The 21,954-nt window shown below is 49.2% G+C and overlaps 1 protein-coding gene and 1 long non-coding RNA gene across 4 annotated transcripts in view; one reads left to right on the forward strand and one right to left on the reverse strand.

Annotated features, from left to right (window-relative positions):
• Positions 1-1,688: 1,688 nt before the first annotated feature.
• On the reverse strand, positions 1,689-16,750 carry TNFRSF13B (TNF receptor superfamily member 13B). 3 transcript variants are annotated; one of them, XM_053276687.1, is made up of 5 exons: positions 16,386-16,750; positions 7,536-7,680; positions 5,548-5,664; positions 4,000-4,212; positions 1,689-2,282 (listed from the first exon to the last, which is right to left on the reverse strand). In XM_053276687.1, exons 1-5 carry the CDS (start codon positions 16,386-16,388, stop codon positions 2,041-2,043), a joined length of 720 nt encoding a protein of 239 aa, XP_053132662.1. In that variant the 5' UTR covers positions 16,389-16,750; the 3' UTR covers positions 1,689-2,040. The 3 variants fall into 3 exon arrangements, with proteins under 3 accessions (XP_053132662.1, XP_053132661.1, XP_053132663.1); XM_053276686.1 differs by having other exon boundaries at positions 4,000-4,215; XM_053276688.1 differs by lacking the exon at positions 16,386-16,750 and adding an exon at positions 13,592-13,630 and having other exon boundaries at positions 4,000-4,215.
• A 1,332-nt stretch (positions 16,751-18,082) lies between these two features.
• Positions 18,083-21,954, forward strand: part of LOC128336683 (uncharacterized) — a 36,137-nt gene continuing 32,265 nt past the window's right edge. The window contains exon 1 of the long non-coding RNA XR_008312036.1: positions 18,083-21,568. This is a non-coding gene — a long non-coding RNA (uncharacterized LOC128336683). The remainder of the gene's footprint in view (positions 21,569-21,954) is intronic.

Below are 21,954 nucleotides of genomic sequence, written 5' to 3' on the forward strand. Positions count from 1 at the left end.
TCAAGGAGACTCGGGACCAATAATTAAACACAGCCATGTCTGCTAGCCCTGAAAGATCCTCCAAATAGCTTCCGTCAGGTTTGATCTCCTCGCTTGAAATGGCCACCCAGAAAATATGACAGGGATAGTGAGCTGGGGTCACTCCACAGTGCCAAGGGCAGCCCCTGGCTCTCCACAGGGGTTCCAAGTGGCAGAACTGTGGCGGCAGGAGGGCCACAAGCTACACCCCAGACCAGCTTCTCTTGTGGTTCTTAGGATCGTGGCAGACTGTAAATCGCTCTTTATCGGAAGGGATGTTAGGAGAGCGTAGCAGCACATGGCAGTGGCTTGATTATTTTTCCTGACCCCCATCCGAGGAAAAGCATCCATGGGAGTGTGGCATCTTGAGTGGGGACCTGAGCATACTGAGTCAGATCATTGGTCCATCTAGCTCAATATTGTCTACACCATGGGTTCTCAACCTTGGGTCCCCAGATGTTGTTAGACTTCCAACTCCCATAATCCCCAACCAAAGGCCATTGGGGCTGGGGATTATGGGAGCTGAAGTCCAGTAACATCTGGGGACCCGAGGTTGAGAATCCCTGGTCCCCACTGACTGGCAGCGGCCCTCCAGGGTTTCAGGCCAGATTCTCTCCCAGCCCTATCACTGAGCTAGATGGACCAAGGTTGATACAAGCCAGCTGCTTATGTCCAGGAGAAACACATTTTCAACAAGCCTGTCATTCATGCGGCTATCTCTGATGTGCCTATTAACCCCCTGTACTGTTTCATTACATCTGTTAATATACTGAACCTGAGACTTTCTGCATGCAAAGCAGATACTCAGTGCTCATGTGTATTCACCCATCCAAATGCAAACCAAGGTGCACCCTGCTTAACAAAGTGGACAACTCATGTTCGCCACCTCAAGGCCAACTCTCCTCTCCAGGTTGTGCTGTTTGCCCACTCAGAATCGATCCTTCCCTAGAACTGCTTTTTCTCCCAGGGGAGAATTATTTTCAAAATAATTTGACGTGTTTGTGAAGGAGGAAACGTCTACCAATGGGCTATTGGCCATGGCGGTTCTATGTGATCTCCATGTTTGTTCAGAGGCAGCATGCTGTCGCTCCGAAGACCAGCCACTGGGGGGAGTAATTACAGGGAAGATGTGTAGCCTTTTTGCGCACATACACACACACACACACACCCTTGTGTGCTTCCTGGAAGCATCTGGTTGGTCACTGTGGGTTGCAGGATGCTGGAACAGGTTTGTCTGACCCAACAAGAACCCCCTTACCTTCTCAAGAGGGTTAGGGTTGTGCGTTGGAGATGGGGCCGTAGCTGGTCCCAAATCCGGTCCCTGGCATCTCCCATTAGGGCTGGGGAAGGGAGGCCCTGGAGAAGTGGTGCTTGGCTCCTGGCTTCCACACAGCCCCTCTCCCCTCCTCCGGCCTTGATTTGCTCCTGCCACTCTGTCCAGGGTCCTGTGACCAGACTTGGAGTAAGGTAGCTTGTTGTGTTGTCTCTGACAGTGGTGTGTGTGTGTGTGTGTGTGTGTGTGTGTGTGTGTGTGTGTATGGCACACATTGCAGAAAACAGGCTTTTAAAATTTCAGACTCCAGTCACTAGAAATGTAGGTATTCAAGTGCCTGTGCATTTCTCTCCTCTATGAACAGAAGTCATCTTAACTCTTGTCTCTGCTGGTTTTATTTATTACAGGAAATTAACCAGGCTTTCTCTCTTGCACTGTGCCCCCCTGCCACTCTAGAATCAAAGGGGGGGGGCTTCCTAAAGCAGCTGAAAGGTTAACGTGAGCAGCTAGTATTTCTGGCAGAGGGCAAGGCTGGAGAAGGGCTCCCTCCCTCATATAGGCAGGGAGTTCTCAGAGGAAATTCAAAAATGCAAGCCTCCGAAGCCATACAGTCCCGGAGATGGGTTCTGCAGACTGAATAAGGTGGTTGGTCAGGCCAGGCACATCTGTGGGAGTTGTAGGATCAAGATCGGCACAGTTCAAGCAGCTTTCTTCCAGGTGTGTGAGGGAGGGCTTCATCGTCGTTCCACTCAAGCCACCTGCATCTTCTCTTGTGAGGGAGAGCATATAATTGGGAAGCGGCTGTCTTCGGAGGCAGGGACGGTTCCTGCGACGTCCCCGTGGGCTCCAAGCGGGTAAGTCCTGTGGCCTGCCCTGGTCTCTTGAACAGCGGGACTTTGTTCAGGGAAGCAGAATCCGCAGGTTTCGACAGGCTCGGGGGTCTGGCTGCCACTGGATTGGCTTCCCATACTTCCGGCTTCCACTAGGCGATCTGTAAAACAAGCCTCTGTGTGTGTGAGGGACGGGGGACGCTGCCGTAGACTTGGTCCCTCTAGCTCAGGATGGTCTACACTGACCGGCAGCAGCTCTCCATGGTCCCAGGCAGGAGTCTTTCCCGGTCCTACCTGGAGATGCTGCCAGAGAGTGAGCGGAACCTAAGCAGATGCTCTGCTCCTGAGCTACAGCCCAATCCATCTACCTTTTCAAGCCCCAAACTGCAAACTAGAGTCCTTTTTCCACATCCCATCTTAACAGTCATGGCTGTTGCTAAAGAGAAATGGTAATCTCTTGAGGATGGACATAGGAAACTACCTTATGTGAGACCCCGAGTCCATCGAACTCACGATGGTCTGCACTTGACTGGCAGCAGCTCTCCAGAATTTCAGACGGAGGTCTTCCCCCTTCCCCCATCCCAGCTTATCCTGGAGATGCCAGAAGTTGAGCCCAGGATCCTTCTGCATGCAAAGCAGGTGCACTTGAGCTTTCACACCTCGCTGAGTCAGGCCCCTTGGTCCATCTAGCTCAGTATTGCCAGCACTGACTGGCAGCAGCTTTTTAGGGTCTCGGCGCTCTTTCCCAGCTCGGCCTGAACATGCCAGGCACTGAACCTGGAACCTTCTGCCTGTGAAGTGGGTGCTTCATCACCGAGTTGCAGCCCTTATACATAGCAGAGAGAGCGCTGTGAACACACTGTTAGGCTGGAGTCAGGCAATACTTTGTCGGACAGTTTTTAAAGTCGTTTCAACTGCTGGACTAGTTCTCTACCAGAGGGAATTGTGCACAGAGCCACACCAGGTGGCTCGAAGGCGGCGGCGGGCTGCACTTTTAAGGGCAGGGGAGGGTGCACTTACCCTTCGCTCCACTTTTCCCCTGCCAGTGCCCAGTTATCCTCAAGTCCTACAAGTTGGCACTACTTCCCTGCCGCCCCGTTCACTCTTCAGCCGGAAGTCGCTGGCAGGCGTGTGCCCCGTGGGCGGACATGTGGGTGCTTGCACGCCAGCTGCTTCCAGCCAAAGGGAAAACGGGGCGGCAGGGAAGTACACTGCCGCTTCGTAGGACTTGAGGGAAACCGGGCGCCAGAGGGGGGGGAAGTGGAGGGAAGGATCAGTGCACCCTCCCCCGCCCTTACAGTGCAGCCCCCTCCCCCCCGCCACCTTCGAACTTCAAACCACCGTTTTCGAACCTGTTCGGAGGCCCGTAAAAGGGCCTCTGAACAGGTTCATGCACATCCCTGTCCCAGAAATAATTAAAAGTTATGATCGAGGTGGAGAGCTGGTGTTGTGATAGCCAGCATGACTTGTCCCCGTAGCTAAGCAGGGTCCGCCCTGGTTGCATATGAAAGGGAGACAAGAAGTGTGAGCACTGTGAGATATTTCCGCCTAGGGGATGGAGCCCCTCTGGGAAGAGCATCTAGGATCCAAGTTCCTTCCCTGGCAGCATCTCCAAGAGAGGGCTGAGAGAGACTCTTGCCTGCCACCCTGGAGAAGCCGCTGCTGGTCTGTGCAGACCATACTGAGTGAGATGGACCAAGGGTCTGTCTTGGGGTAGGGCAGCCCCCTATGTTCCTATGATCACACCTCCACTCTGAAGTGGTACGGCCCATTCTGCGGCCGCGCTTGCCTCACACGCAGACCAAGTCTGATGGGAAGCAGAGCAGGTGTGAAGAGCGCGAAATCCAAATGGTGCAACCGGGATACCCTTGTGCTTACCTTTGGTGCTCTCTCCCATTTTGTGGCACGCCATGGTTCTGGCCCGGCAGGTCCCCACCTCCTGCTTTCGGAAGGAAATCCACATCAGCAGCAAGGAGAAAAGCAGGGTGCACAGGCAGAGTCCCACGACCAAGTAGACGATCAGCCGTTGGTCACACACAGAGTCGAGCTTGCACTGGAAAGCAGCCGGCACAGGTAAGGTGGCTGCCGAGTCTGCTGGAAGCCATTTAGGAAGGGGGAGAGTTAATCAGTGTTCGGCTGGCCACTACATTGCCTTGGGCTAATGCACGGCAGAGTCCTAGCCACTGCCTTTTGTACTGATGAGGTATACTCAGTTTGGCCAATGAGTCCTCTTGACACATTTTAAAGCCCTGATGACTGAAGGCTCTCGGGAAGCTGCTAGAGGCCAGGCAAGTCTGGTGCCCCGATTCTTGTGTGTGCTCTAGCTGGAAAGGTTTATGTTTCACACCCCAATATCTTCCTGCACAGACCTGGCCAGGCCTAGACGCGACCTCAAAGGAGGATCATCCCACCATTGCCTTTGACACCTATGGGGGGGTCCAAGGATGTTAGGGGACACCGAAAGCCGCTTCCCAGCAACAGCATCGCGTGGAAAGTGTCTCTTGGCCCCAAGAGGAAGTGGTGTCTTCATAGGAAGCTGCCTTATACCAAGTCAGATCTTATTCCATATTGTCAACACTGACTGGCAGTGGCTCTCCCCAGTTGCAGGCCGGAGTCCTTCGCAGCCCTACAGTGAGATGCTGCCAGGGAGTGAACGTGGGATCTCCTGCATGGAAGCAGGCAGATGCTCTTCCACTCTGCTATGACTCCGTCCCTTAAAGGGAGGGGCGGATATTTTACAGTGCTGACATATATAGAAGCTCTTCTCACGGTCAGTGAGGAGAGCGAGCTTAGCCTGTTCTCCCCGCAGACGAGCAACCGCTTGTAGCTGGGCAGTCAGATTGGCCGCCCACATGACTGCCAGCTCCGTCGCGGAGCTGGCAAGGATTGGGGGCCGCGTGGCCCCCGGAAGTTCCAGGCTGCCCCGTGCAAGTGCGTGGGGCATTCTGGAGAGACCCCCGAGCCCAGGAGGCTGCTTGCAGGTTGGGGGTCTATTCGTGTGTTGCCACGCGGCGCGCGGAGCAACACACCAGCAAAAAGATGTGGTTAACGGAGCCCTTGCTCCGTTAACCTTGTCTTAGGGGAGGGGTAGTTAGGCGGGCTAGCCGCCGTGGGAGCACCGGCCGGGCCTGCGAGCCTGGTGGTTCCCACAATCCCTGGAAAGCAAGCTAAGCTCCCTTAGCCCGCTTTCCAGTGATCATGAGATTAGCTTCATAGTTTCCCATCTAAATGCAAACCAAAGCAGATTCTGCTCAGCAAAGGGAGCACCAGACCAGCTCGCCTCCTCCTGCACCCTCTGGAGTGGAAGCTTTGCCATTTCACCCCAGAAGCACTCTGCACGTGTCAAAAGGCATAGATTGTTATATGCTCCAGAAAAGAGCAGTGCCCTTTTCCTGGGGTGGTCTGGATCCACCTCCATGCTCTTACTTCTGCAGAAAGGCAGGCATTCCCGGGGGTGCTGGCCACAGATGGTAGAGCAATCAATGCACCTTCTCAGGAGCGTGTCGTAGTAGAAACCAGCCCGCTTACTGCAGTCCATGGAGCCTGAGAGGAGGAGACAAAACGGGTTGCATCTGCTGTATTAATTTTTTAAGGAATCAAAGGCGGCGGTGGCTGCAGCATCTGTAAGTCAGCAGTTCTCCCAGAGGCTCCATCCAATCTGTGGGCAGCCTGCAGCTCATTGGCTACCAGCTTGCGTTGCCATGGGAACCGCTGCCTCTCGGAGTCCAGCTGAAGTTGGAAGAGGGATCACCCTTCATCCTGCACTCTTTGCTCAAACATCTGGACCGCCAGCCGGCTCCGTCTACTTAGTGGGGCCTCTCTGTTTCACGACGTATATTGAATGCATGAACCATCTTGGCCATTGGCACTGTCTCTGGGGGTGGGGTGGGGAGATGAAAGCTCATTGTGGTTTTTGGCAACGGCGGCAACCCAGCTCCCAACCAGAGATGGGAAATAGGTGGTACCGTGTTTCCCCGAAAATAAGACAGTGTCTTATATTAATTTTAGCCCCAAAAAATGCACTAGGGCAATTAGCGGTACATCAGAAATTACTGCTAGGTCTTACTTTCGGGGTAGGTCTTACTTTCGGGGAAACAGGGTAGCATTTTTTCACCTGCAGCTTTTTGTCCATCGTTACCAGGGATGTCGCTGCAAATTCAGAAGTGCGGAAGGCACTCTCCATGACAGGCCCCACGGCCAACAGCCAGAGAAGCCGAGATATACTGGCGGTGCTCCATCCCTGCACATTCCCCCTCCACGACACCCCTGGTGGTGACCTCTTCTCTGTCCCTGCCTCCAAATTAGCAGGGTGAAATTGCAGTCATTTTTGCACAGAGCAAAGGGTCAGGGAAACAATGGACACATTGTTGGCCTCTCTCCATGGAATAATCTTTGGAGGAGGTTTCCTGCCAGTTTTCATTTCCATTCCTTCAACATCGATAAAATCGTATAGGCTTTTTTGTGTTTTTGAAGCTTTTAGGACATCCTTGAGGATTTGGCCGCTGCAGGCCCGACGGTCAGGACAAAGAAAAGCACGAGAACACGCTGAAAACCCACAGGTACTGCAATGCTGTTGCCTATTTCCCAGCACTTGGGGTGTAGAGTCTGGACCTTGGCAAAAATCACCATGAGCATCCCCTCACCCCGCAGGTGGTACTGACCCCCCCCACTGTCTTATGGACCCTCAGTCCTGGCAGCGAATCAGCCTCTCTCCTCCCATCCAACATAGTTGCTGGATTGTTGAGGCTTTGGTGCAAAGTACTGATTGCCCCAAAGAAGTAATTATAAAGTCAAAGTCGTCATTAGCTATAGAGTTACCAAAACTGCCCACGTAAGTTACCCCAGTAATCCATCATGGCCATTCTACTGCATTCATTTGATAATGCTTACATATGCAGAAATCTGGCCAACTTAGTGATGTCAGGGGGTTACGCCAATACATCGCGGCAGAGGTTCTCCAACTCCGGTTCCCCAGATGTTATTGGACTTCAGCTCCCATAATCCCCTGCCACAATGGCCATTGTGGCAGGGGATTATGGGAGCTGAAGTCCTAACATCTGGGCACCAGTGTCCCCTCTAAGGCATGCGCACATGCGCGCGCACAAGTCTTTGGATGTCCGCTCAGTTCATTTTAGGTCCCACTCAGGTTGAATTAGGAAGGCTCCATTCTGAACATACGTGCATACACACTGCCTTGAAACTGCCACCCAGAACAAAACTCATTCTGTGCAGAGATGGAAAAAATCAGACCATTAGTGGGCACCCAAGTTGGAGAACCCCTGTGCTACAGGCCCCACTGCCTCCATCTTGCCACCTTCACCATGTATAAAGTGAAACAATACTCGGCTTCAGGTTTGTTTGGTTTTTTTAAAGCAAGCACACAGACTCAAGTGCCCCTCTTCATGCACACTCACTGCAGATGTCAGCACATTGCTTGAACTTGGGTGGATGACACGACACAGCCCTGCACGGTGAGCACTTCTGCGTGAGTTGGTCCCAATACTGTTCCTTTGAGCACAGCATGGTCTGTTCAAGAGGCAGGTGAGAACCAAAGGAGGGCTGCAGAAACAGAACGGGGGTGGTGGGGGGGGGTAGGAGAATGAAACCTCCTGACACGACACGGAGCTTGCTAACTGGGAGGAGACGCTGGCGATCCATCAAGAATGAGCATTTGCAGCTGCCTTAGACCGAGTCAGCCCCTTGGTTCATTCAGCTCAGTATTGTTTGCACTGACTGGCAGCGTCTCTCCAGACTTTCAGGCAGGGGTCTTTCTCAGCCCTACCGGGAGATCCTGCCAGGGACTGAACTTGGAGCCTTCTGGGCGCTTTCCAGATTAGACCCTGCAACGGACTCATGGTGGATCTTGGAAGTGTGCTTCCATGCTTCCTGCATCCTGACACCGCAGTCCCGACACTGACAGGAGGGTGCCGTTCACATTTCCACTGCCTTGTTTCTAATTTAATTGCTGCAATATAGTGCTATGACATTGTGTATCCGGCGTAAAAAGGTTGCTGTCTTTTCGGGTTGTTAGTTTCCACGAGACTTCTTCTCTTGTGTTTACATTTCAAATGCGATTTGCCTGAACAGAAATATTTTGCTGCTGTTGAGCAGCTAGTTGGGAAAGCACCTGGCATACAAGCATGCAGATGCTCTGCCACTGAGCGACAGCCCTATCCTTGTGGTGAATTTGACCTTGAATCTGCCATCCCCCCGTTTGGGCTTGAACCTTGCTTTCTTCTCCAGTAATCTAATCGAGGTGTATTATGTGGATCTTGGGGGGAGAATGTGTGTTTCCGTGACTGTTCTGTTTTCCACCCTTATGCCCCCACTAAGAACTTCCTATGATCATATAAAGCAGAGGTTCCCAACCGAGTCCCCAGATGTTGCTGGAAGACAACTTCCATCACCCCCAGCCTCAATGACCAGGAGTTGTAGCTGGGGATTATGGGAGTTGTGGTCCATTAACACCTGGGGATCCCAGCTTGAGAACCCCTCATATAAAACAACTTTCTTTCTAATTCTTTCCTTCCCAGTCATTCGCCTGGGAGTTACTCACACATGGCTTCATGCTGCGGGGTTAATGTTGAGCGAAGCCGCTTCGAATTACACTCACAGCATTGGAGGAAGCATCCCCTCCTCTCTGCTCTCGGGTTTTCTTTTGGTGCAGGTTCACGTTGCATATCGCTGTGTTTTCCTTCTAGCCAACGGTGGCGGGGGGGGTGGGTGGGTAGAAGATTTCTAAAGCCTATATCTGCATTCCCAAAAGAGTGTATTCCTCTTATGTTAATGATTCTACATCAGTTGCTCTCCCTATTTGCTCCGGCATTTTCAGAAAAACCCGCTTAAAACCAGTATTTTAAAAACCCGGAAACACATCGAGATAAGCTAGAATTCGGAAGACAATGCCCGATTTGTGTGTGGTGTACTTCCAAGGATCTCGAATGGACTTTGGGGTAGGTTTGGCTGGTGTATGAACGCCCACACTCTCTTCTGGAGGAGATTCGGGGTAACAGCCCTGTTTGTAAAGCCTCTTGCTCAGAATTGCCCCCTAGTGGAAGTGAAAAATAACAAGATCTACTTTTTGCCCCTCAGAAGAAAAGCAGGTGGGAAAAGCAACTAAATGTATAAGCAGCTGGGAATGAAAAGGTTAAGCAGCCCCCCCACCCTTTATCTACACACCTCTCTGTCCTTGAACCTAAAGCCAGCTGCTGCACACAATAAAAGAAATCCCCTTGAGGAAAAGCGATGGCTCAGCCTGAACTTCTGCAAGACAGCAGAAAATGCAGCATTTGGCTCTTGTACCTGTTTGAATGTTTTGAATGTTTGTATCCTGCTCTATCCAGAAATGTTGAGGGGTGGCTTGCAGTTTTATTTTTAAAGCATTAGCATACCAATGAATCGGTTATTAGGTGGCTTTGTTCTATTCTGTTGACTGCTATTAGACGAACTGAAGCAATCTGCCTAATAGGTGACAGATTTGAGGTATTGTTAATTGCTTAAAAAAAACCCAAAAAATTCCACCGCCGTGAGTGCAGTTTGGATTTTCCAGCTCTGTTTGCATGGTGTCTTGGGACCACCTCTGGGTTATTGCGTAGTGGTTTTCCAACTGCGTTCTTCAGAACTCTGTTCTTCAGAAGCTGTTCAGTTCCACAAATCCATAATGGTGGTCCAGAAGACAATCTGCTACAGGCCTTCTCTCTGGACTGTGCTGTCATAATGAAGTACTGGGGTGTTGAAGGCCAGCCCATCCATAAGGCAGGTTGAGGCTGCTGCCTCGGGTGCTGAATTACAAGGGGTTGGCTGTATACCCTGTGCTTCCTACCGCCACAACAATACTGTGCTTCTTGCCACTGCCGCCTTCTCTGCCCCCTCTTGCTGCCTGACTCAGCCGCATACAACCAGCTGTTCCACTGCCCTCCTCTCTCTACATGTCTGTATTTCAGAAGAGGTGCCCAGGAAGAAAAATGGAGGAAAGGGAAGTGTGGAGGTGTGAGGAGTGGTGTCCCTCCCCTCCCCTCCCCATTTTCTCTTCCGCTCCATCCCCGCTTCTTTTAAAATACAAACACACAGAGAGACTAGGGGAAATGGAGCAGCTCTTTTATACTGCTGTCACCAAGGCAGGCCACAGGGGTGAGAAGGAAGAGGTGGGCAGGTGTGGGGAAGAGGTGAGGGCAGGGGCCATTTGCCCCAGTTGCGAAAAGGGCTGCTACTGGGGGTGTCCTTGGCCACCGTGGTGCCTTCCAGACTAGCTGCTCAACAGCAGCAAAATGCCTCCATTCAGCCAAGTCTCATTCAAAACGTAAACAGCAGGGGGAGCCGTCTCTCAGTAACTAACAACCCGGAAAGAAACCAGCAACTTCCTTACTCCGGATGTACGATGTCCTAGCTCTCTATCGCAGCGATTAAATTTGAAACAAGGTATTGGCAATGTGAACAGCACCCCGCTGTCCGCGTAGAGACTGCGGTGTCAGCGTGCAGGATGTGACCCTGATGCAGGGAAAGCACCCATGCCATGCTGGGCAAGAATGGGGCCTCAAGCCTAGTCTGGAGTGAATTGACAGTGCACCATAGAATATGCTCTCTTCCCCCCCCCACCAATCCTCTGCAATGTGCCTGGGGTTCCTAAGCGAACAGGCCGACATGGAAAGAGTCCCCTCAAAGGAACAAATTCTGAAAACCACTGGTATGTGACAGCCTATGTATTTTAAAAACTGAATCCTAAGAAATATTCACTGTGTAAAACTGATGGGGGGGGGTGAGCTCCTTGTGGAAGACGTGACTACAGCTGAACGAACCCAGTTCTGGATGCATCTTGGGTAAGAGACTGAATGGCATGCATGGGTTCCAGCTGAATAACATTCCAAGTTTTAGAGCATTGTCAAAGGGGTGGGGGAATAAAGACATCACAAGCGGAGGACTCCTCTAACTTACATGAGGCTCCTGTCGTCTTGAATCTGCCACAGTTGACTGCCTAGTTGCTACTAACAAACCCGGTCTCTTGAAATTAGGTCTGGTCGAAACCGCAGCAGCAGATAACTTGACTTCTTGGTTTATGCCTGACTGAGTGGAGCTAGGTAAACTCAGTTACCCCAGGGTGCATGTGAATGAGGCTCAAGGCTTTCAGGGGGGGAATGCCCTCCATGGTTGACCTTGGAATTTCTATAGCTCGTGGCCCTAGGAGTCTGGACATACAAGTGGGTTTCCCCCAATAAACATCACTTCCTTACACCACAGCCTACAACTACAAGAGTTGCTCTTGTGGAAGCAGGCATGCATTCTCCCCTTTGCGAAGCAGGGTCTGCCCTGGTTTGCATTTGAATGGCAGACTACATCTGAGCACTGTAAGATATTCCCCTTACGGGATGGGGGCTACTCTGGGAAGAGTATCTAGCTCCCAGATTTCCTCCCTGGATGCATGTCCAAGATAGGGCTGTGAGAGATTCTTGCCTGCAACCTTGGAGAAGCTGCTGCCAGTCTGGGTAGACAATACTGAGATAGACAAACCAGTGGTCTGACTCTGTAGAAAGCAGCTTTCTAATTTCTAGGCCTGTGGCGTGGTCACCTTTCTGTGCTTGACACTTTATTAGAGTGTTTCCATGGGCCTCTAACGGTTGCAGTCAGCCTTGCAAAATGCAGGATTCTCAATTTTATTCATCTCTGGCCCTGGGTATACTTAAAAATGCTGCCTTGCCCCATGTCCCTGGTGGGGGGCAGCCCCTTTTCAAAGCCAACCCTCACAAGCTTTGATAGGCCATGGGGGCCAGGAGGAAGGATGGTTGCCAGCAGCCGCCTCCTCTTTCCTTGTGCCTCTTGCAAGGTTTACAAGGAGTTTGAGGAGAGTTACTCCTTGCAAAACCGTGCAAGGATCAGATCTGTCCCAAAGAGCTGCTTTGATCTTGCCACCCTGCAGGTGACTCCGTAATCTGCCGCCTACGGTGACTGCCTCGCCTTGCCTCATGAAAGGACTGCCCCAGGTTTTATACCACTGGTCACTGTAGGTTCCCCCAAATGATCCTGGGAACTGGAGTTTAGTGAGGGCGGAAATTCCTCAGGTTTGTAACATGCACAATAGAACGATAGTTCTGTGGAAAGGGGGAGTGACTGTTAAACCAGCTTTCATGCATTTTAGGGTCAGAAGATATGAGAAATGCTTTATGCATTTCTGTTTGAATAAACCTTTTTTTTTTTTTAAAAAAACCCCTCTTGGTATAATGGCCTTCTGATTAGGATTGGGACTGCAGCACAGGAGTGGAAGATGACCCTTCCTCCTTGCCCTGTGAAAATTTTCCCCTTGAAGCTGCTACTTATGCCCATATACAGTTTTGCCCTGAGACAAATGGTACATGTGTCTATGGGGTTGTGTGATTTTTATGAGGGAAATAGCATGAGGGAAATGGTTCAACCACAAAAAAACAACAACCCTGTCTCTGCACTTTGACCCTCAGGTCTCCCTCAGAGATGATGGGATCTCCCACACATACTCTGAGATTATACTTTCAAATTAGGGTCCACGTTTGGTGGGGGGCAGAGCTCTGCTACCTACCTACCCGTTGTGTGCCAGGCAGAAATTCAGTAGGTGAAGCTTTTCCTGGAATGACATCATAGGGGAAATCTCCCCCTGCTGAATTAATGCTTGGGTTGCTGCAGCTGTTAAAGATGCGCAAGAGTGTAGTCAGAAAAAGTATGTTTTTTTTAAAAAAAAGTTTGTTTCTATTATGTATGAACACATAAATACTTCAACCACCTTAAACTGGGGGTTGTTGGCGTGCAATTAGGAACCTAGGAAGCTGCCATATACTGAGTCAGACCCTTGGTCCATCTAGCTCAGGATTGTCTACACAGACTGGCAGCCGCTTCTCCAAGGTTGCAGGCAGGAGTGTCTCTCTCTGTGTGTCTCGGCTCTATCTGGAAATACTGCCAGGGAGGGAATCTGGGACCTAGATCCTCTTCCCAGAGCAGCCCCATCCCCTCAGGGGAATATCTTGCAGTGCTTAAACATGTAGTCTCTCATCCAAACTCAAACAGGATGGAACCTGTATAGACATCCCTGTACCCATACGCAAAGTCGCATCAAGACTTAATGAAATTCCTGCAACAGCGGGGTGCTGGGAACTTAATTTGTGATCCAGGGAAAGTCACATTTTGGTGAACTTCTCCTGTCTATGCTACTCTCAAAGCATGGGTGTCTGGAGTTGCGAGGAGGGGGGAGGTTGCCCCCCCATGCCAATATTGACCCCCTACTTGCTTTAATCGTCTGCCCCCTACCCAAGAATACAGCGCACCCCCATCCCTGAGAAAGTCGTGCGGATGCCCATGTCTCAAAGGTACAAGAGTTCCCCCAGACTGTGGCCTCAGCAACCTCGCTAGGGATTCTAGTGCAGACAATCACATCGCAGAATATAATCTCGTCCTGGTCATCCCCAATTCCAGGTCTGCCACCCTCTAAGACAAGCAATGGGGCTGTACTTACATCTTCCTCTCCTGGTCTTAGCTTCCTGCGCCCTGAGACATCTCTGCTTGAGCCTGGCACTCTTTGGCCCTTGTTCAAGTGGTTTTATTATTAGTGCTCAATTTGATTAGTCTTTTCTGTGTGTTTCCTGGGGGTTTCCCCTTGCATCCATCATATGCAAATGAACCCCACAAACAAACACTTGAACTGAAGGGAGGCCGTTTTCTTGGCTGCCCCTTGGGGATACAGAAACCCCTCATTACTCATCTTTTGTAGAGCCCTTTCTGGGGGAAAAAGAAAATTTAATTTGGGTTAGTTAATACTGTGGGATACGGTTGTCAGTCAAAAGCTTCTGAGCTCTGCTGGACCTTTTGCCTAGAAGGGAAGACTCTTTCGGGTGTAGTGACTTCTGCCACGACTCACTCTTTCTTTCTTTCTTTCTTTCTTTCTTTCTTTCTTTCTTTCTTTCTTTCTTTCTTTCTTTCTCTCTCTCTCTCAGACGAGAATGTGAGAGTTTCATTGCCGGTCTTCAAAACCAACTTTGGTTCAATCAATCAATCAACCTTTATTATGGTCAGAGACCAGCATATAATTATATGTTAAAATTTATCTGCTAAAAATATGAGAAAGTAAAGGTGATTGCTAATATGTTACATATAGAAGGGCTAAATATGATTTTAAAACAGGTTAAGATACACATTAGTAATAATAGAACTAAAAGTACTGAGAATAAGAAAGATAAAACAGAACTACTTCTGTTATTAAAAAAGCACAAAAAAGCTATAAATGATTGAAAATGCATAATACTGTTTCTATTATAGGAAAGCATAAAATGGTAATAAAAGTGGGCAAGTCAAAATAGACAAAACTTTGGTTCAGCTTTTCACATTGCCTGTGGCTTTTTTTCTCATGAGGGAGGCACAAAAAAGCTGCATCTCAGACCCAGAAATCCAAGTCAAATGTTGAATTGTTGCCTGTGCCTGCTCTGCTTCTCTTGCTTGCAAGGCAGCAAGTCCCATTGGACCTAATGAGATTTACTTCTAAGTAAAGCCAGTGTGATGCAGTGGTTAGAGTGCTGGACTAGGACTGGGGAGACCTGAGTTCAAATCCCCATTCAGCTGCCCTGGGCCATTTTGGAAGGGCAGTATTCAAATCAATCAACCAATCAAATAAATAAATAAATAAATAAATAAATGAGACTTGCTGGGTGACTCTGGACCAGTCACTTCACTCTCAGCCTAACCTACTTCACAGGGTTGCTGTGAAAGAGAAACTCAAGTATGTAGTACACCACTCTGGGCTCCTTGGAGGAAGAATGGGATATAAAATGTAAATAATAATCAATAAACAAACAAACATACACAGGCTCTCATGGTGAGGCTGCCACTCTAGCTCCATAACGTGTTAGTGTTGTGGGGACAGATGTTGCAAGATAAAAATGGGGAATGTAGAACTCTATATTTAATCTGTGTACCATCACAGTTATAATTTTACCTCCAGCTAATTTTGGAAGAGCAGTGATAAGGAACCCGTGGGGGGGCGGGCGGGGGAAGAACTGAGTTGCCCAAGTAACTGGGCAACTGTTACTTGGGTAACTCGGTAAGAGTACTTGGGTGGGTAAGCGTAACCTGGGTAAGAGAGCTGGTCTTGTGGCAGCAAGCATGACTTGTCCCCTTAGCTAAGCAGGGCCTGTCCTGGTTGCATATGAATGGGAGACTTGATGTGTAAGAGATTCCCCTCAGGAGATGGAGCCGCTCTGGGAAGATTAGAAGTTTCCAAGTTCCCTCCCTGGCAGCATCTCCAAGATAGGGCTGAGAGAGACTCCTGCCTGCAACCTTGGAGAAGCCACTGCCAGTCTGTGAAGACAGTACTGATCTAGATAGACCAATGGTCTGACTCAGTATATGGCAGCTTCCTATGTTCCTAAAAGGCACGATAGGCAATGAGAAACTTATGTAGTACACTTAAGTATGTAGTACACTGCTCTGGGCTCTTTGGAGGAAGAGCGGGATATAAATGTAAATAAATAAATAAATAAAACTTTGAAGGGAGGTTTCCTGCCCCCCCCCCAAGAACCCCAGGGCAATAATCTGGGGCAGGAACCAGGTGTATGTCAACTGCCTTCCACCAATGTCTTAACTGCATATGGGGGGGTTGCCCACCCTCCAGGACTGACATCCGTCCCCAGGTCACTCTTGAAAGCAAGCCTGGATGTTGGAATGGCTTGATAGTGTGAGACATTCTGGGGAAAATATTGGGAGGAAAAACCCCTTCAGGAATAGCTTCAGTCATTTGGTCACCACAAACTGCAGCCAGAGCTGCGTTATGACATGCTGAGGCCTTAAACCATGTCAACCTTTAAAAGTCCCATAGAATTACAAAATAGTAATAATAGTAATATTCTTTCGTTATCCTAGACCCTTGGAAAGCACCTGATAATTAAAGTACTAAATCCAGTCAATAACACCTGTCAGACTGTGTAAACAAGGAAAAAAATAATAGATATCATCACAAAATATAGGCTGTTCCCAGTAATATAGGCTGTATTACAAAAAGCAACTTTACTGGGAACAGCCTATATTTTGCGACGATATCTATAATAATAACAACAAGAACAATATTGATAATAAAATGCAGCCATCCCAGATCCTTGGGAAGGACTCGATGTCTGGATAAAACAAACCAGTCAATAACACCTGTCTGGCTGTGTAAACAAGAAGTAATAATAATAAATAAAATAATTCTTTTAAAAGGAACAATGAAAATGGAAACAATGTTTTGTTTTTACTTGGCAAAGATGCAATGTAAGACTGACCATCTCCAAAAAGCAGTCAGCTTGCAATCTGCATTAGAGAACTACCTTGACATGAAAGTGCATTATGTGAAACTTGAAATGTTGTCATGTTTTAAATCATGGTTCAGAGGCCACTCATAATGTGAGGCCCCAAGTAAGCTACAGCTCAGCTTGTGCCTAAATCGCATACTACCGACTGCCTCCTTTCCCCCTTGACTTGCATATGGGGCAAAGAAGCTGCCGCCCCCTTTGGGAATGTCAGTTTGATTTATTTGCTGCAAATTGGGCTCCCGAGGGCCCTCTGTGAGAGGATGGCTCTGCCATGTGGGCAGCGTTGGCCCTCAGATGCTGACTTCCTGCTGAAGTGAACCATTTGCTCGTGCCCAATGGAGTTCCACATGAGGGGATGTTTCCTCATGGGGGGGGGAAATCTCACAGAAAAAGAGGACGTTTGGGAGAAGGTCAGGGCACAAGGCTACAAGTCTTGACCCTGACATCTAGTTTCCTGTGTGGGCTTCTGTGAGAAGTCCTTGTTCGCAGGAGCGCGGCATGTGCAGCCTGAGGTGGTATAGGCCAGGCAGAGAACGACAGGTGGGAACAGGTTACCTACAAGTTGTGTGCATGACAGGGGTTCTCCCCAAAATGCTTGTTTTCTGTGTGGAGAAATCTCCTTCCCACCCCCCTCCTCCCCATGAGGAAAACATCCCCCGTGTGGTGGGCCTCCATTTTTGCAGCCGGAGGCGTTCACTTCAAGAGAGACACAGGCAGGGCCAGCATCGCTGCCCCTATCTCTGTGCCCACCCCCCTTGCGGTGGCGGCAAAGCCTTTGGCCATTGTGGCTGGGGATGATGGGAGTTGTAGTCCAGCACCATCTAAGGTCCCAAGTTTGAGACCTCTTCGGGTAAGAAAAGCAAAGAGTCCTGGACCCTTATTCATAGAAAGAGGGGTGTCCTAATTAAACTCCAAACAGGTAGCAGTGCTAGAGTTGCTTCCTCTGAGACCCAGTTCTTGCGGCCAAATGGCACATCATGTTAAAGGTGAAGTTTGGCCCTGTGTGTTGTTTTCCCCTACCCCATTGTAAACAGCATTATGAATATAAAGAGCCAGCATGGTGTAGTGGTTAGAGTGCTGGACTAGGACCGGGGAGACCTGAGTTCAAATCCCCCTTCAGCCATGAGACTTGCTGGGTGACTCTGGGCCAGTCACTTCTCTCTCAGCCTAACCTACTTCACAGGGTTGTTGTGAGGAGAAACTTAAGTATGGAGTACATCGCTCTGGGCTCCTTGGAGGAAGAGCGGGATATAAAATGTAAATAATAATAATAAAGTGGCATACGGAGAGGGGACTTTAACCCATTCCACTTGTGCTGGGGTCCCAATGAAACTCTCCCCCGCTTAACAGTGGCTATTTAATATAAATAATAACAATAGCAATAATAAATAAATAAATAACTAGCTGGGCCAGGCACAGAGCTTCTGCCCCTCTAGTTCTCCCCCCTCTTTCCCCCTCCCTCCCGGTTTTCCTTTTCTCAGTGCCCCCACTGCCCCTGCCATTTTCATTCCCCGCCTGTCCTCCCACCGCCGCTGCTTTCTTTCCCCTCGCCTGCCCACTGCCGTTTTCTTCCCCGCCCTCACCTGCAAGCCTGTACACACACACACACACACACACACACACACACACACACACACACTTAATAATAAATAAACATTATATATAGCCACCCTATAACAACTGTTCCCTGGCCAGCTTGGAACAATAAAAGAGCAATAAGAATAGAACATACAACTAAAACACAAACAAGCAAAAAAACCCAGAAATAAATATAAGCAAGCAAAACAAAAACCTTATTAAAACCATTTTTAAAAACCTGGGTGGATGCAAAGGTCTTGACCCGGGGTCTACAGGGACACAACAGTGTTCACCCAGAACATTTCCAAACAGCAGGCTTTCTCGTGCATTCGAGTTTGCCCCCCAAAACAGAAAAAGTGATGTGTTTTTTTAACCCAGACATAAATTCGGCTTCGCTCTAATGGGCAATGAAAAACCCCAATGGTGTCTGGAGTGTTCCCCAACAGCTTGCAGAGACTTCAGGATAAATCTGGCCAATATGTGAACGCACACCCTCCGTTCTGGAGGTGATGCGAGCTAAAAGCCCCATCAGGAAATGCTCCAGGTGAGCCTCACTGGGGAGGCTATTTTGTAAACGTGAATCCACCACCAAAAAGGCCCTCTCCCTGGTAACCACCTGCCTTGCCTCCTTTGGTACAGGAACTTGGAGCAAGGCCTCTGTAGAGGATCTTAAGGTCTGGATGGTAGGGACATATGGGGTAAGGTGCTCTTTCAGGTAACCAAGTCCCAAGCTGTTTAGAGCGTTAAAAGTTTAAACCAGAACTTTAAATATGGCCAAGAAATGGATTGGGAGCCATGCAGATATTTGGTTTGAGGTGGAACTTTGTGGCAAGGGGAGAGTCTGAAACCAAGACACAGGGTAAGAAATGTTTCTTTAAAACTCTCCTCTCTCCTGGCCCTGATTCTGCTGGGGTCTTCTCCCTGCAGCTGCTGTTTACAAGGGAAATGAACACAAACCCTTTAGGGCCAAACTCAGCATTTTAACATAACATGCAGTTTGGCCCAGAGAGGTAGGCCTCAGGAGAAGCAAGAACCAATGCATGCTTAAAGGTAAAGTGTGCCGTCGAGTCGATTTCGACTCCTGGTGCCCACAGAGCCCTGTGGTTGTCTTCGGTAGGATACAGGAGGGGTTGACCATTGCCTCTTCCCAAGCAGTAGGGAGATGATGCCTTTCAGTATCTTCCTATATCGCTGCTGCCCGATACAGTGCCAGTGGGGATTCAAACCGGCAACCTTCTGCTTGTTAGTCAAGCATTTCCCTGCTGTGCCACTTAAGGTGACTAATACGTGCTTAGAGTTTCTTAAAAGGACTGGACAGTATTTGTTTCTGCAGGCAAGGCTCAGAAATCCTTCATTTTTCTTTCTTCCCTCACTCTCTGTGGGCCTCCTTGCATTCCGCTTCAGCTGCCTCAAGATGTAGGTCACATTTGTGAGAGGCTTTGGGCACGCGAGTATCCAGGAGATGCGAAACCAGGCGCCTGGCTTTTCTGTTCCGCTGGGTATGGCCCATTGTTATGAACATGAATAACTGGGCCTGACTCCCCCACCCACCCATTCCCATTAGGCCTGAAAGTCTCTAGGGAAGGCCTTGTTGTAGTAAGTGTTAATTGTCCCCTTTGCTAAGCAGGGTCTGTCCTGGTTTGCATTTGAATGGGAGACTACATGTGAGCACCATATTCCCCTTAGGAGATGGGGCCACTCTGGGAAGAGCACCTGCCTGCTTGCATGCAGAAAGTTCCAAGTTCCCTCCCTGGCATCTCCAAGACAGGGCTGAGATTGCCTCATGTCTTGGAGAAGCCGCTGCCAGTCTGTGTAGGCAATACTGAGCTAGGTGGACCAACGGTCTGACTCAGTAGAAGGCATCTTCCTCCCTCCCGTGGTCCAATGTCCCCTGGGGTCTTCCTCTTTTCTCCAGAAGCACCAGAGGCCTTTTCTGCAAAACAGCAAGCCAGGCATCTGTCAATTTTGCAGTGTTTGCCTGAGGAGTGGCTTTTGTGGGGTGGGCAGAGAAGGGGACGTATCTCTCACTTCTGAAACTATCATCTGTGTGGGGCGGAGGATTTCTTTTCTCTGTTTAGCTCCACCACATCACCGGACTTGAAACTGGCAGGTTTGGTTGTTTCGGCTTAGGAGAGCCAACTTTGTCGGCTCTCTTGGGCATCCGTGTTGTGGGAGGTAAACGGAACTTTGGGTGCTGGGCACAGGCATTCCCTTTCTTCTACTTGCCTGAGGTCAGGAAGGGATCGCAGTTCAGTGGAAGAGTACCTGTTTTGCAAGCGGGAGGCCACAGGTTCAGTCCCTGGCATCTCCAGGCCAGGGCTAGGAAATACCCATCTGAAACCCAGTGCAGACAATACTGAGCTAGATGACTGGTGGTCTGTTTCGGCAGAAGGCAGCTTAATAGTAGAGAAGCCCGTCGCTCTATGGTAGACTTCCTGATTTGCATGCAGAAAGTTCCAGGTTGAATTCCCAAGTACGAATACGACTATATACTGCTTTTCAACCAAACTTCCCAACACGATTTTCATAGATATAAATAAATAAAATATCTCCCTGTCCCCAAAGGCCTCACAATCTAAAAAAAGAAACATAAGATAGACACCAGCAACAGCCACTGGAGGAGGGATGCTGTGCTGGGGACGGATAGGGCTAGTTGCTTTCCTCCTGCTCAATACAAGAGTATCGCCACTTTAAAATCGCCACTTTCTTTGCTCAGTTCGCAGGCCACTGCCTGAAATCCTGGAGAACTGGTGCCAGTCAGTGTAGTATATGAGGTTGGCACACCTTTAGCCCTCCCACTGTTTTTGAACTACAACTCCCATCATCCCCAGCCACAGTGACCAATAGGGATGATGGGAGCCGTAGTCCAACATCTGCCACATCTGCCAAAGTTGTTCAGTCCTGGTATGGATAATACTGAGCAAGATGGCTCAGGGGTCTGCATCAGGACAAGACCGCTTAACCTGTGTGTGCGGATCAATAGCAAAAGAGATGTGTGTATGCATGAGCTCAAACATTCTGGTCTTTCAGGGATGACTCTGAGGGGAATGATCTCTCTCCCCACCCCAGGCTTCCCTGCCACATGGTCTTGGACAGGACTAGCCTGGAGAGCAGAATTGTTCGGATTTATTTATTTATTTATTACCTCTATATACTGCCTGATAACGTATATATCTAGGCAGCGTACACCATTTAAAACACAAGATAAAACAGAATGAAAATAATTCAAACAATTTCACAGAATAAAAAGTTAACAATTTCATGGGGATAAACACAAACAGTTTGAAATTAATTTCAGTTAAAAGCCCAGTTTTCAGTTAAAAGCCCAGTTTTCAGTTAAAAACAGGTGAGGGTCTCCCTAAATGCAAACAGAGGAGGAGATGCTCTTATTTCAACAGGGAGCATAATCCAAAGCCCCGGAGCAGCCACAGAGAAGGCCCAGTCCCAAGTCGACACCAGACGAGCCGGTGGCATCTGTAACTGGACCTCTCCAGAAGATCTGAACAGGCGACAGGGTTCATGACAAAGGAGGTGTTCTCAAGTACCCTGGACTCAAGCCATTAAGGACTTTATAAGTAATAACCAGCACTTTGTATTTTGTTTGGAAATGTGTCAGTAGCCAGGGCTGTTCTTTTAAAATCGATGTTATATGGTCCTTTCGGATTTTCCCAGAGATTAGGATGTCTGCCGTGTTCTGTACCAATTGTAGTTCCCAGACTGCGTACAAAGGCAGCCCCATGTAGAGTGCATTACAGTAGTCAAGCCTGGAGGTTACCAGCATATGCACCACTGTTTTAAGGTCATTCACCTTGAGAAATGGGTGTAGCTGGTGTATAAAAGCGCTCTTGGCCACGGCCTCAGCCTGAGAAACCAGAGAGAGTTTGGGATCCAGGAGCACTCCCAAGTGATGTACCTGATCTTTCAGGGGGAGTGTAACCCCATCCAGAACAGGCAGATCTAA

The sequence above is a fragment of the Hemicordylus capensis genome, chromosome 13, assembly GCF_027244095.1.
Source record: "Hemicordylus capensis ecotype Gifberg chromosome 13, rHemCap1.1.pri, whole genome shotgun sequence".
In the NCBI taxonomy this organism is placed as follows: domain Eukaryota; kingdom Metazoa; phylum Chordata; class Lepidosauria; order Squamata; family Cordylidae; genus Hemicordylus; species Hemicordylus capensis.

Bases quoted from the DNA above. Each gene is read 5' to 3' on its own strand.
- TNFRSF13B (XM_053276686.1), bottom strand. The intron at 4,216-5,547 runs GTAAGAGCATGG...AATGGCTTCCAG, and splicing joins ATGCCTGCCTTTCTGCAGAA to CAGACTCGGCAGCCACCTTA. The intron at 2,283-3,999 runs GTAAGCACAAGG...CTTGTTTTACAG, and splicing joins AATGGGAGAGAGCACCAAAG to ATCGCCTAGTGGAAGCCGGA.